Source organism: Anser anser (assembly GCF_964211835.1).
Source record: "Anser anser genome assembly, chromosome: Z".
Taxonomy (NCBI): Eukaryota; Metazoa; Chordata; class Aves; order Anseriformes; family Anatidae; genus Anser; species Anser anser.
This window is the reverse complement of record NC_139723.1, coordinates 12,021,066-12,033,921: the sequence shown is the minus strand read 5'-3', so window position 1 is coordinate 12,033,921 and position 12,856 is coordinate 12,021,066. Positions and strand designations below refer to the sequence as shown.

General features: G+C 43.6%; 2 protein-coding genes across 3 annotated transcripts in view; one reads left to right on the top strand and one right to left on the bottom strand.

The window, feature by feature from the left end:
• Window positions 1–2,019: 2,019 nt before the first annotated feature.
• GNG10 (G protein subunit gamma 10) lies at window positions 2,020–7,164 on the top strand. The gene is made up of 3 exons (XM_083819148.1): window positions 2,020–2,239; window positions 4,548–4,679; window positions 6,269–7,164. The coding sequence occupies exons 1-2, from the start codon at window positions 2,159–2,161 to the stop codon at window positions 4,671–4,673; spliced, it is 207 nt and encodes a 68-aa protein (XP_083675274.1). The 5' UTR covers window positions 2,020–2,158; the 3' UTR covers window positions 4,674–4,679; window positions 6,269–7,164.
• A 3,219-nt stretch (window positions 7,165–10,383) lies between these two features.
• The window catches only part of SHOC1 (shortage in chiasmata 1), a 48,404-nt gene continuing 45,931 nt past the window's right edge, over window positions 10,384–12,856 (bottom strand). For both annotated transcript variants that reach the window (XR_014577163.1, XM_083819132.1), the window contains exon 29: window positions 10,384–10,799. Coding sequence is in view for 1 of the 2 variants with exons in the window: in XM_083819132.1 (XP_083675258.1) it covers window positions 10,699–10,799 (101 nt within the window). In the remaining variant the exon portion in view is untranslated. The remainder of the gene's footprint in view (window positions 10,800–12,856) is intronic.

The following is a 12,856-nucleotide window of genomic DNA, read 5'->3' as shown; positions in this document are numbered from 1 at the left end:
AGCAGGTCAACGCTCGCACCCCACTTTGTGTCATCTGCAAACTTACTCAGTTGTCCTGTATCATTCTTTGAGGAACAGCTTCAGTTCTCTATGCCTCTTTTGTTAGTTTAGCTTTCAGTAGCTCTTAGAAAGTGATCTCAGTTTTCTGTTGGAAATAATTAACACATATTCAAAGATATGTTGGAAGTATTATACTGGATGGCTAACTTCTGTGTGCTTTTCTAAAATTCAGGAGGAGCTGCTAGATTTGTCATTAATCCCTGCTGCTCTGTAGTGCTGCTATAAACTTAATTCACTTTGGATTTAAAGGTCAAATCAGATCTAAAATGTGTTAAAGAACATATCTAGAATAAGTTGTGCTTATTTTCAAGAAGTAATCTTATGGACCTGATCTGGTGGGAGGTGTCCCAGCCCATGGCAGGGGGTTGGAACTGGGTGATCCTCAAGGTCCCTTCCAACCCAAACCGTCCTGTGATTCTGTGACCTTGTAGTGATGATCCAGGGACACCGCAAAGATGTTTGTGAGGTGAGACACCTTCACAGCTTGGGTGTATTGCTTCCTCATCCACCAAAACACATCTTCCAGCAAGAGCGGAGGGGGGAAAACAGAAGTTTCTGCAGCAGATATGCAGGGAATAAGGGTAAGGATGAATAAAATAGTGTTGCTTACTAAGTAGGGTTGTTATATCTAGAAATTAGGTAGGGCAGTAATATCTAGAAAAGAAGCAGAGAAGTGCATGCAAGAGCGATTGTATCTGTGGCCACAGTTTCATAGGCTAACAGCTAAAAGTTTGCACCAGTGCCTCGTTTTGTACCATCCTTCCCCTCCTGAATTTGTGTGATAAGCTGGGTTGTACAAATAAGCAGGCAAGACCCAAGCCACGCATCTGTCTTCCCCTTTTTTTGGGTTAGTTTTGATCAAGATTAGTTTCCTGACCTGACTCTGTAGCAACAAATAGGGCAGTCCGTGGGGAGCATGGAGCTGTGTCTTTCAGCAGCGGTGGTGTCTTGTCTTTGTGGAACAACGGCCTGATAGCAGGTGCAGAAGGGAAAATCAGCAGGTACTTTGCTCTGGGTGGAAATGAGCTGTTCTACAGCCTTGACTCAGTTTCCACTTTTCCTGACACACAAGCCCCTTGAAAATACCGACATTGGCATTATTAGCTCATGGGCTGCAGGCAGAATTTGCTGGGCTATGCTGCAGTCACAGAAGGCTAGAAAAAACGTGTGTATGTCCCAAAAGCTGTGGGCTTGCCATGGGCAGCTTTTGGTTGAGGGCATCAGCCAAATGCCTCTTGAACACTGACAGGCTTGGGGCACCAACCACCTCTCCAGGGAACCTGTCCCAGTGCCCGACCACCCTCACGGTGAAGAAATCTTCCCTGATGCCCAGCCTGAGCCTCCCCTGGCCCAGCTCTGTGCTGTTCCTGTGTGTCCTGCCATCAGTGACCAGGGAGCAGAGACTGTTGTAATGGGATCTTGAAGAAGAAACACCTCACCTCACATCTCCTATAAACCATTTTTTTTTTCCCCTGAAGAACTAGATGTGGTTTATAGCACATATGTTCTTATATATATATATATATATATATATAAGGTAAAATGCTTATACATATATATATATATATAAGGTAAAATGTGCAATTACTCAATATGCAAGAGATGCTCAGAGTCAGGGCCTCTCACAGTCATGCCAAGCCTTCCAAATGACAGCACCGAGGCGTTGCCTGCTGCTGCAGGACTGCAGAGCCCGGGGATGCTCAGTGCTGGAGGGACCAGACCCAGCTCAGGGCTGGATGTTCCTGTGTCCATCGCACCCTCCTCCGGGTATCACCTTCCCGTGCCGCCTGCACCGGGCTACAACACCTAAAAAATAAATAAATAAATAAATAAATAAAAAGAAAAACGGAATAAATTAAGATGACTTTTGGCGTCGCCACCAAGACGGCGGCCGCCAGCTGGGGCTCTCCAACCGGGGGGGCGGAGCGGCCCCGGCCGCGGCCCCTCCTCGGGGCGGCTCCCGCGGAGCCTGGCAGGGCCGAGCCGGGCTGATCCGAGCGGATCCGAGCCGTGCCAGGCGGATCCGAGCCGTGCCGAGCAGATCCGAGCCGTGCCGAGCAGATCCGAGCCGTGCCGAGCCGTCCTCACCCCCCGCGGCATGTCGTCGGCCGGCAGCCTGAGCAGCATGCAGCGCCTGGTGGAGCAGCTGAAGCTGGAGGCTGCCGTGGAGAGGATCAAGGTGAGCAGGGCAGGGGGGGGTCCGGAGGGTTTGGGGGGGGGATTTGGGGGGGGGGGGGGCCTGAGACCCCCTGAGACCCCTCCCCGGCCCTCGGGGACCCGGGGCTGCCCCGGTTGGGTTGTAGGGGGGCCTGCTCCTGCCCGCACGCTCCCAGACAAAGACAGGCAGCCCCGCCACCACCTCCTGGGCTCTTATTTTTCTATATATATATATATATTTTCAATTTTCCCATCCAAACCCACCCGAGCAGCCCCGCCGAGGCCCCCGGCAGGTGGAGGGGAGCGCAACCCACCGCGGTGATGCTCCCCCGGGCAGCCCCGCACGAAATCCAGCACGGGCTGTGGAAGTGGCAAAGGCGAAATTAATGTGCATCCTCGGCTCCCCTCCTCTCCCATCGCCCGGTGCACTCGCCATTTTTCTCCAGCCGGTCGCAGAAGGCTGGCTTCCTCGGGCTGGGGCCGCGGGAGCTTGGCCGGTGGGTTTACGGATGGTTTTATCGTGTCTTTTCTCAGCGCTGCTCCTCTGGGCTGGTCAAAATTCAGAGTGCCCGTTGCAAGGTGGGACCGCTGTGGGTTTTGGACATCGTCCTGAGCGATTTATTGGTGTTGGTAAATTTTATTGGGGAACACTGAGCTGGCAGGTGTTTGATGCACTAAGAGAGCGTGGCTTATCGTTGTAGCGATACGCAGGAATCCATGAGAAGTGACACAATGCCGAATAGAAATGCAGTCTCTCTGTGGCAAGAGGGGTATTGTCCCAAGCAGAAATGACTGACTGAACGCTTGTGTCACTTTATACCTCGAGCAATACCCTCTGTCTCTGTTGCTGCTCCTTCTGAGGCACAACATGCCCCCCTGCCTTGAGGGGGTCAGACAGTTTGTACTTTATCCGGGGTTACTCTGTGTAGGTACCTGATACTTCGGAGTCGGGCTCCTCAGGGTTAGGTGTTTATTGTGGGTTTGCTTGTGCTGCGGGGCGGCCTGGCCTTGGTGAGGTGCCCGTCTCCTCTTCCTCACATCTCGCTCTGCTCTGTGGACCTGCCTGTGTCTTCTTACAGCCACGGGCGAAATGATGCGTGGTCAAAAATGCGTCATCTGGGTTTCTTGGTGCGCAGAGTAAAAACAGGGAGGAATACACTCAGCTGGCCCAAGCCGCATGGATCGGTTTCAGCAGCCTCTGCGGTGGGAGAAAACATTGTTTTGGCTGCTTTGAATACACAATGCGCTTTCAGAAGGAAGCTGAATATGAAAGGAGTTTTAAAAATACATCCCATCCAGTTCCAATGGTGATTTTGTTTACCCTGACAGCTAAAAAAGCAGACAGGAACAGTATTTTCAGAAAGAGGAAACCGTGTAGGAAAGAAGTGCCCCCACACGCCTTGCATGCGGGAGGCTACTGCCCCGTGACGAAATGTGGCAGAAACCCTCACACCGTACGTGTGAGCAGGGGCACACACACCAAAGGGTGGGCAGAGCTGTCCTGTTCTGACACGGATGCCAGGTTTGCATCTTTCCGGGAGCAGCAGGGCACCTTGAGCTGGGTGCACGTTGTGGCAGTGAGGTGCGAGGAGATGCAGCAAGGAGCTGTGATCCCTGCTCTGTGCCCCGAACAACTCTCTGCCCATTTTCCCAGGAAAAAAAAAAAAAAAAAAGCTCTGTGCAGCCCTGGCCTGGGCAGTGCCGGCGGGTGGAAGCTCTGCCGTGCATCATCCGTGCAGCAGCAGTTGGCGTGGGTGCTCTCAGGGAGAGCAGGCGCCCTGCCGTCAGGTCCCTGGGCTTGCTCTGCACCCCCGGCTGCCCCCTGGGTGGGTTCAGAGGCCTGACCTCACTGCCAGGGGAAGGTGACGATTTGCACCAAAAGCTTTTCATCCTCGTCTTCTTCCTTTCTTATTATGCTCTGTGCTGCTTAACAGTTTGGAAACAAAAGTCATTTTAATAAATGATCTGAGGTTGTAAGAGTTGAAACATAAACCCAAAGCTGTACGATGGAATGGAAAATCCTGCGGCCACGGTCCTGTTTTCTACGATGAGGATGAACTCCACGGCACAGGCACCTCAGCCCTGTGTACTCCCCCGGCTCAGGACGGACACGGCATTTCGTGCGTGTTTCATCAGAGCGTTGTAGATGTCTGTGCTGATTTATTCAGTGTTTTAGAATTCAAGTGCTGACTTGGCTGCTCCCCAGCTCCGCTTGACAGTGTTTCTTTGAGAGGAAATGCCTAATAGATGCTTGCGAACAAATTAGTTTCCTCTCCGGATTGTTGTTTTTTTGTTATTTGTTTTTTTTTTTTTTCTTTCCCTCCGCACAGGTCTCCCAGGCAGCTGCAGAGCTCCAGCAGTACTGCATGCAGAACGCCTGCAAGGACGCCCTGCTGGTGGGGGTGCCTGCGGGGAGCAATCCCTTCCGGGAGCCCCGGTCCTGCGCCCTGCTCTGAGACCAGGTAACAGCATCGCGGTGCCACCACGGCTCTGATTGGAAATTCAAGCCCCAGCAGTGACAAAGGGGCATCGTGGGAGTTGTTTCAGTGTCAGGTTCCAGAAATTTCAATTTTTTATTTTTTATTTTTTATTTCATTTGAGCATCTCTAGGGTCATTAGCAGCATCCAAAATAATAAAAACTGCCCATGTGTGTTCGACATAGCCAGACAGAAAAACAGTCCCGCACCTAGCTTGGAGAAGTAAGACAGAGCTGTGCTACTTTCATGTGCTGTGATGACAAGGTGATAGCCTAGGCAAGAGCCTCATTAAAAATACATTTGGTCTCCTGCGTCGTACCGCACTTCCTTTGGTTGTGTCTGTCCTTAGGCTTCTTCTGTTGCTGTTGTTGATGCAGCACCAAAGCTGCTGGAAGCAGAGGGGAGCTCAGACAATCCGTAATTGTGTTCTTTGTAACCATTTTCAGCGCAGGTCTAAAAGATAAGGTACTCCTGGCACTCTGTCTGCCTTAGTGCTCTGCATTGCTTGTGCCTGCGCAACAACCGAAGGGTGGGTGACCTTCCAACACCTGCACCCTTTTGGTTTCCAGCTCTGCAGTTCTCTCTCTTGTCTCTCCTGTCTGACACAGGGATGTGGTGATCACGGGAGGAAGAAATGTTGTGTGTGCTAGTAGTCTTGGGCAGGATCACATCGTGACTTCCGTTGTTCCGCATGGCAAACAAGTGTGGCAGTAGGATATTCAGAAGGGGGTGCTCCTCTTTAAAATTAAAACAGGTCCTCCTAAAGAGCTGAAAAAGCTACTGGGAGAGGAAAAAACACTGAATGCTGTTATTTCTTTAAGAATGTTATCAAAGTGAAATTGAATGTTTTCTCTAACATCAGAATATGAACTAGAATGCAGAGTACTTGTAGGATGTTTCCCTTCCCACTGCCAGGGTTCCTGAGCGTGCAGTTGCTTTTGGCCTCATTAATAGCATGGTTTTGATTGTTGCTACATAGCTTTGATAAAGCAGAAGCGAACCTGAAGAAAGGGAGCAACTGAGCATGAACTATTCTTGCAGAAAAACTGGAGAAGGAAAAAGCACAAGCAGATATCCTTAATTTAGGTGCTGCCCTTAATTCCTCCTGCAAATGAGATAAAGTTGATGGTGACTGTTGCACATCTTCATCTGTCGTTAAAGCAGCCTTTCTACTTTATTATTTATTTTATTTCTTATTTTTGGTAATTTCTAGGGTTCAATTTTGATTGCATCATCCAGGCAGGATATGACATACTTTCTCAAGTTTGACGTTGATGGTTGATTTATGCTGGTTTTAGAAATGGATAGCTGAGCCCAAGATACCACTTTATCCTTTTCTGCTAATTGATCAAAAGTCTAGGTAGGAATTTAGTTACATTAGGATCCTAACAAAGAGAACAAAATTGAAAAAGCCAATGCAGAAATTTTATAATATTCAAGGATGCCAACACCCAACGAAGGAAAGTGGTTATTCTTTTTCTCTCAGTGCAAAGAAGCTATCATGTTATAATCTCTAAGAGAGGTGCATCAGATTAGGAAGACAGCATTTAATAAACCCTTTTTCCTTTTATAGGGAAGGTCATCGGAGAGCTGCCTTCAAGCATGACATGAATAACTGCCTTTCCTTCTCAAGAAAAGTATCTCCGTGCCCTTACTTTTGTGTGGTTAAAACAATCTCTTACATATTTATGTTTGTTCTTGTGCACCCGTACCTCACTACCTTTTGCTAATGTTTTTACAGTTTTTTAATGTAACTAGCATTCTTTTCGTAAAAGTCACTGTTGTTACTACACTATACTAACTATACAAATATTACTTGAGAAGTTTACATTTCAAAAAAGACAAACGTGAATTTTTACCAAATTTCTTATTTCTGTCTTGGTAGGTTCTTATGCTGCAGTGATGGTAAAAAACTATTTGTATTTTCCAAAATCAAACATCAAAAAAAATGAACTGTTAAAACGTAAGAGTAAATGCCGCCAGTGTTAAAGAAATGCTCTCAGATGGAATTTTTAATTACCAAGACCTGAGATCAGCTGTTTTCCTTCAAGTGCATCTAAGTCCATAAATGTCACCTCTTAGGAACTGCTTAACACAGTATGTGGTGCAGGCTTGATTTCTAAGCTGTGGATCTCGTAAAAGTCCTGATGTGTTTGGTACTTCTCGTAACTTGTATTCATAAACATACTGCCTTGCTGGAATCTCATTGACATGTTTAAAATGTAGCCAAACTAACCCTAAAAGCACATTAGTATCCAAAGACAGTTGCATGCCTAATTTTCAAGTTTTGAAGTACACAAAATTACCAAGTTCAGCAAGTAAAATACGCTTGGTCATCTGCCTTTGGTTTTTATAGAGCACTTTTACAAGGACAACTAATTTTTTTACTAGGTTTTTCATTTTGTTTACTTTCTATTGTTTGTATTAATCTTCTAGAAGTTTGGAAATAAAATTCCTTTCCCTACTGGCTTTGATCTCATTGTTTAATTGCAAGGGATACCAAATTCTCTAGTGAACTTTGAAGAGGACACTTGGATTTTGCAGTGGGAGGGGAGGCTTCAGGCTATTAGCGTTTTGGGGAGGAGAAAGTCACTTCTGGAATTTTAGGAAATGTGCCTTGTTATTAGAAAAATCGAATTTATACCTATTTATAATTTTTGTGGTAAATAGTAACTACATTATCAGGCCCACTTACACATTTTGAAGCTGTAAGGAAGAAGATGAATGGGGCTTTAAGTGATCCGAGCATTTAATTTTCATTAATACTAACAGAAGTGGGACAACCCATTCCCTCCTGGCAGTTCAGTCTTTGATGAAAGACTCTCAGACTTACTGTCTGGCAGGGACATGCTGAAATGAGAGTAGGAACACTGCCAATATGAATTGTGCCTCCAAGAACAGAAGCAAGTGTCCTTCCTCGAGTGCCTTTTTTCGCTCTGGCTTCCTTCTCATTGCAGGCTATTTGACCGTGGCTGGCAGTTTTTCTTTTCGCACTTGACACAGGCATGTACTGCGGAAAGCTGGAGGAAATATTGCTATTCTCATTTGCAGAGAGGTGACCAGAGGCTCAGGCTGGGGTCAAAACACTCAGCTTGGGGGGAGAGAGATGAGTGGGATGAAAGAAACCCCTCTGGTTTCTTTTACCCCCCGCAATAAAACGTACCCCCAGCACCAACATTTGTGTTGGTGCCAGCCTGTGATGGAGGAGCAGGTGTTTGGTGTGTGCCAAGCTTCTTTTTGAGGCAGCCAAGGAAGCTTAGAGGAGCCCAGGCAGCTGCCTGCTGCTGTGGGCAGCAGAACAGGGCATCTCTGAGCTCCTTGGTCAACAGAGCCTTGTCTCCAGCTGCAGGCGTCCAGAGGTCTGCACTGCTCTGCTGAGCATGATACACAGCTCAGACAAGGCCATGCGTTGTGTTTTTCTTCCCTGGCTGTAACAGGCATCATCTGCAGCGGGGTGGACAACAGCAGCTTCCTCTAACACCAGCCAAGACGGTCTCAGCTCTCCACACGCTGCGTGAAGGCCTTCATAGCTGTCTCACAGCTGAAGGAGGATGCACAGGATGCCCACAATAAAGCAAATTAAGCGAATGCACAGATCTGTGCTATGCAGGGCCTAACATGAGCCATAAGGCCATGGTTTCTCATCCTCATCCCTCACGGCCCATCAGCAAGGCTCTTCTCCCTCTTGAGGTGACACCTGCCAGGTTAACAAGCCATTCACAATTTGACCCAGGCAATGAGCATACCTACTGCTCATGGAGGACTGGTGATTAGGAAATCACTCATTCTCAGGCAAAAAGCTGCAACACAAAAATTCTGTAATGTTCCCCTCCCACTGCCAACTGGGAAAATAAGAACAACAGTCAATCTGGTTTGTCACCACCATCTCACTTTCCAGGATGAAATTCTCTTGATACTCCATTAATGTGGATCTCTCAGTTACATATGTTTTAGGGGAAAAAAAAAAAAAAAAGAGCATTTATGTAGTACAATACCATTTTTCCTCTACATGAAACAAATTGGACTGGGCAGGGGGGAGGGGGACACACCTTACATGTGACAAATCTGTCACCGTGTACGTAATCTGTGAATGACTGAGAGTCACAAACACAATACAAACCAAATGGCCATTGCAAGCCCTTTTCCTTATTTTCCACAATATTGTTAGTATCTAAGTGTTCAATAACGCTTTGCTACCTGATGGAAACTGATTGCAGATAGCACTTGAATTTTCTTCACTAATCAAATGTAGGCAGCACACAGTTTACCTTTGTTTTTGAAATGATCCACAGATTATCTGAGCAAGCCTGTAATGAACATTCACATTGAAGTTCTGGTGTCAGCCTCTGTCTATGTGAAAGGAGGACATAAATACACAGCTAGGGAGTGGCTGCTATAATTTTCTCCACTGTGGTCATCCATGACTGAGATTTTTGCAGAGCTGCACTCTTAAAAGAACAGATTCCTGGGCCTGGCAATCTGGGAGACAGTTCTGAAAAACAGAGCCAAATCCATGATGGAAAGAGACAGAAAATGGTTAGGTCAAGTGACCACAAAAATGGGCCAGAAATAGTGAGCAAACTGCAACTTTTATTTAAGTCTTTCTCTTATTCTGGGCAAATAGGGAAACACTGGCTTGTTTGCAATTCTACAAAAAGGTCTTTATGCTACACATGAAAGATGTTTTTTAAGACCTTGTAAACAGCTTGGATACAATTAATTTGGGGATATTACTCCGAACGACAATTGCTCCTAGTGCTGTCATCATAGCTTTTAGTTCTCAGTTAGCAACCAGCACCCCCTTTTCTCTGATAAGTCAAAGCTGCTCCCCTAACATCTGGCTGTATTTATTCGAAGAGTGAATATGCACTTAATGAAAACTCTGTATCAAGGAAGTATTTTACTGCAAGCCTAAACCACAAATATATATATATATATATATATATTCTTTTACTGAATTAAAACTTAAAAAAAACCCACAAACAGCATGTGAATTTGAATCATGGAAACTTGAAAACTGAATCATCGGAACTGAGAGCCACTGAACAGACAGTGACGTTCTGGAGCTAGCAGACATTCCTCTGTGAACCGTGTATGCATTCCTGCAGCACCACAGAGATACTTTCTTCTACTGCTCCCACACATATTTCCAGTTTCATTGTGAAATCTTTTGATGAAAAGTGAGGGGCTGAGTGCTCTTTTTACCCTCTGTCTTCTATAGCTTGCAAATGAGATGACTTTTTGTAATCTCTTACCCCTTCTAGTTGTAGCCTACAATTTCTGACACAGAGGATTCTCTTCTCCCTACTCACAGATGCGCTGTAGCAGACCGAGAAACATGTATGCCAACAAATGGCCTCCACCAGGCACTAGGGTCACAGAGTTGTTCTCTGAATTGAATTATGAGAATCATAAATTTCAACGTATCTTTCATGTGCAGGCCATAAAACAAGTGTGTTATTTCTGAAGCTTGGTTACAACTATAGCCATTCTCAGGCTACAAAGGAACTTGTAACATCACATGGCTCCAGAGGAGCTGTCAGAAGGAAAAAAGTGGAACATGAACCCAAAGGACAAATACAGAGTCCCTGCTTTATGTGCAAGGAAGCTTTAAAATTTCATGAGCAGTTTTGAGATTCTGGCAGGTCTAGTCCAGCTGTAACTGTGGAAGCCTACATGTTCAGGAAACAAACATAAGTCCCTTGAAAAGTCTGTGTTCTTCAGCATCTGTTTGTTTTCATTCTTAATTTTTGTATAAATAACGTTAAAGTACCTTTATAAGATTTATATAAACAAGCAGAGAAGCAGTAATTCTCCAGGTTCAGGGAGCTAGTTTGTCTAAGACTTAAAAAAGCATAGAAAAAATTCTTTAATTAGTAAAGATTCCTAAACCCTAATTTCTCTCTAAAAATGACAACGACAACAACATGAATTTAATCTATTTCTCTTCAAAGAGTTTACAAATTTGAAAAACCAGGTGTAGTACACAATTCCCTACTCCAGTCAAAAGAATTTAAGACGTGTTTGTCCATCACTTCTTCCAGGGACTCTTTCATACATCAATTTCCTTTTCTTGATCCCTGGTACTTCTTCAAATCCTGAATCTGGTAAAGAAGTGGAAAGAAAGTACAGGTATGATAAGCTATGAATACAACAGTTATGCAAACTTAACTGTTTTTCAGAAGCAGTAACAGACTTTTTTTCGTAGGAAAAAAATATCAAATATCAAATTAAATACATGTGGAGTAATATTAACTACTGCTTACTATTACTGACCAATTTAATGCATATTATCCTGTCATGGTAATACAGGACCACTTATACAAAATCAACCTGCACTATGCTTAACCACACTATTTCAGTACAGATTTTCATACTTACTTCTATTTCACTAATATGACACCCAGTCCTATCCAGTAATAGTAAAAGTTAATTCTTTTTAACCAGAGATAGAAATTATTCCTGTTTCTAAGTTAGTTTAAGAAAGCTTCCTACATTCTTAAGATTCAAGTATTTTTTATAATAAAATATTTAGAAAGTTACGTATTCAAAATAAATTAATGGAAGAAAATTCTGTTTAGCCTTTGCAAAAAGTATTGCAAGAAAACTTTAGCACTGATCTAAGAATTTCATCTGCTTTAGTGGAAATACTGGCTTAGCATACTGGTATTAATTGTTTGTGGTATAATAAACACTTTATTTGAAGCCTACATAAATCCCTGACAATTCCCAATGTATCTTTCTTAACTTGACTCGGCACACATTTCTTAAATTTTGGATTTCAGAAAGCTTTCATTGTATTGAGGTGGTTTTTTTGCATCACCATGCACGGCTAATTAGCATTCCTATATTTCTCTTGGTTAATGAATAGTAAAGTAAAACACTACTCCCAAAAGCTAATTTAAAAACCACTTACCCTTTTTTGATTTGATTCAATGTTAAATATATATTTGCTCTATCAGGTGAGAGTATTACAGAAAATGAATCAGTCAGAGAACCCAGTGTTTTCAGAATACTGTAACATGGTGCCAGAAGAGCCTGTTCTGATCTCTGCTGAAACTATTGTAATTAGAATTTTCAGTTTTGAGTGCCATTTACAGATTACTAACTATCTAGCAACACTTCAGGTCACAGTTTTCATCCCAAGGGAGAGGCAACAGGTCTGTTCGCAATTTCTGTATGAGTATTTAATTTTCATAGGCTGAAAATTAAAACCAGTTCACCATATCCAATTAACTTTTCCTCTGTTTACTACCAGAAATGCTGTAAGCAGCCATGAAACATAGTGGTACTGATTAGTTACTTCTGCTTTCATGAATGATCTCATCTAACCAGTGAAAGTATTTAGTACTGCACTGATACTGCTCTACCACCAAGAAATTTAACTTAAGGCAGCAACAGAGAAAACATAGATTAAATTACCTGCACTATGCGTTAGACGCTTTGTTTAAGAAACTTAACTTTATATTTCTGAGACATATAGCATCTCACCTTTAAAGAAGCAGCAGAATTTTAAAAAGAACTAATATATATATATATATATATATAAACAAACAAACACTCAGTATGATAGGGACTAATGATGGTTTCTTACTTTTAAAGCTCCATAGATATATACTATACCTTATCCAAAATATTCCAGGCTAGCTATATTTGAGAACACAAGCCAAAGATGAGAAAAGAAAAGGAAAACCAAACCCCCACCCCAAACAAAAGAAAACAGCAAAGAAAAAACCCACCAACTGAATTTTGCATGTAAGGAGTGTACACGCCCTCAGGGTAAACAAAGTTTAGAAGTACACACTAAACTATCTGTCTGAAGAAATATGCTTGGTAAAGATTTCAGGATAGAGAGTAGAGCCCTGGAGACATTAGCTGTGAAAAATAATTCCAAGAATAAGGTAATTGCATGCAACAAGCTTAGAAGAGTGCCAGAGTAAAGCCAAAAGCAAAACACAGCCTTTAGTAGTATCCAAATGTCTAAATCTAATTTTGTCCCTGTGAGAAAATACTAGTCTTTTTTTTCCCTTTTGTCCAAAACTATTTTTACAGAATAATTCCTATATCTTTTAAAATTACTATAGTAAGGTTATTATGCACATTTCAGACACTTTCAAAGACAGAAGAATCTGAAGCATACAAAATTGCGGAATTACAATTT

Coding starts and splice junctions, on each gene's coding strand:
- GNG10 (XM_083819148.1), top strand. CDS start 2,159: ATGTCGTCGGCCGGCAGCCTGAGCAGCATGCAGCGCCTGGTGGAGCAG. Junction 2,240..4,547: donor CTGCCGTGGAGAGGATCAAG/GTGAGCAGGGCA, acceptor CCCTCCGCACAG/GTCTCCCAGGCAGCTGCAGA.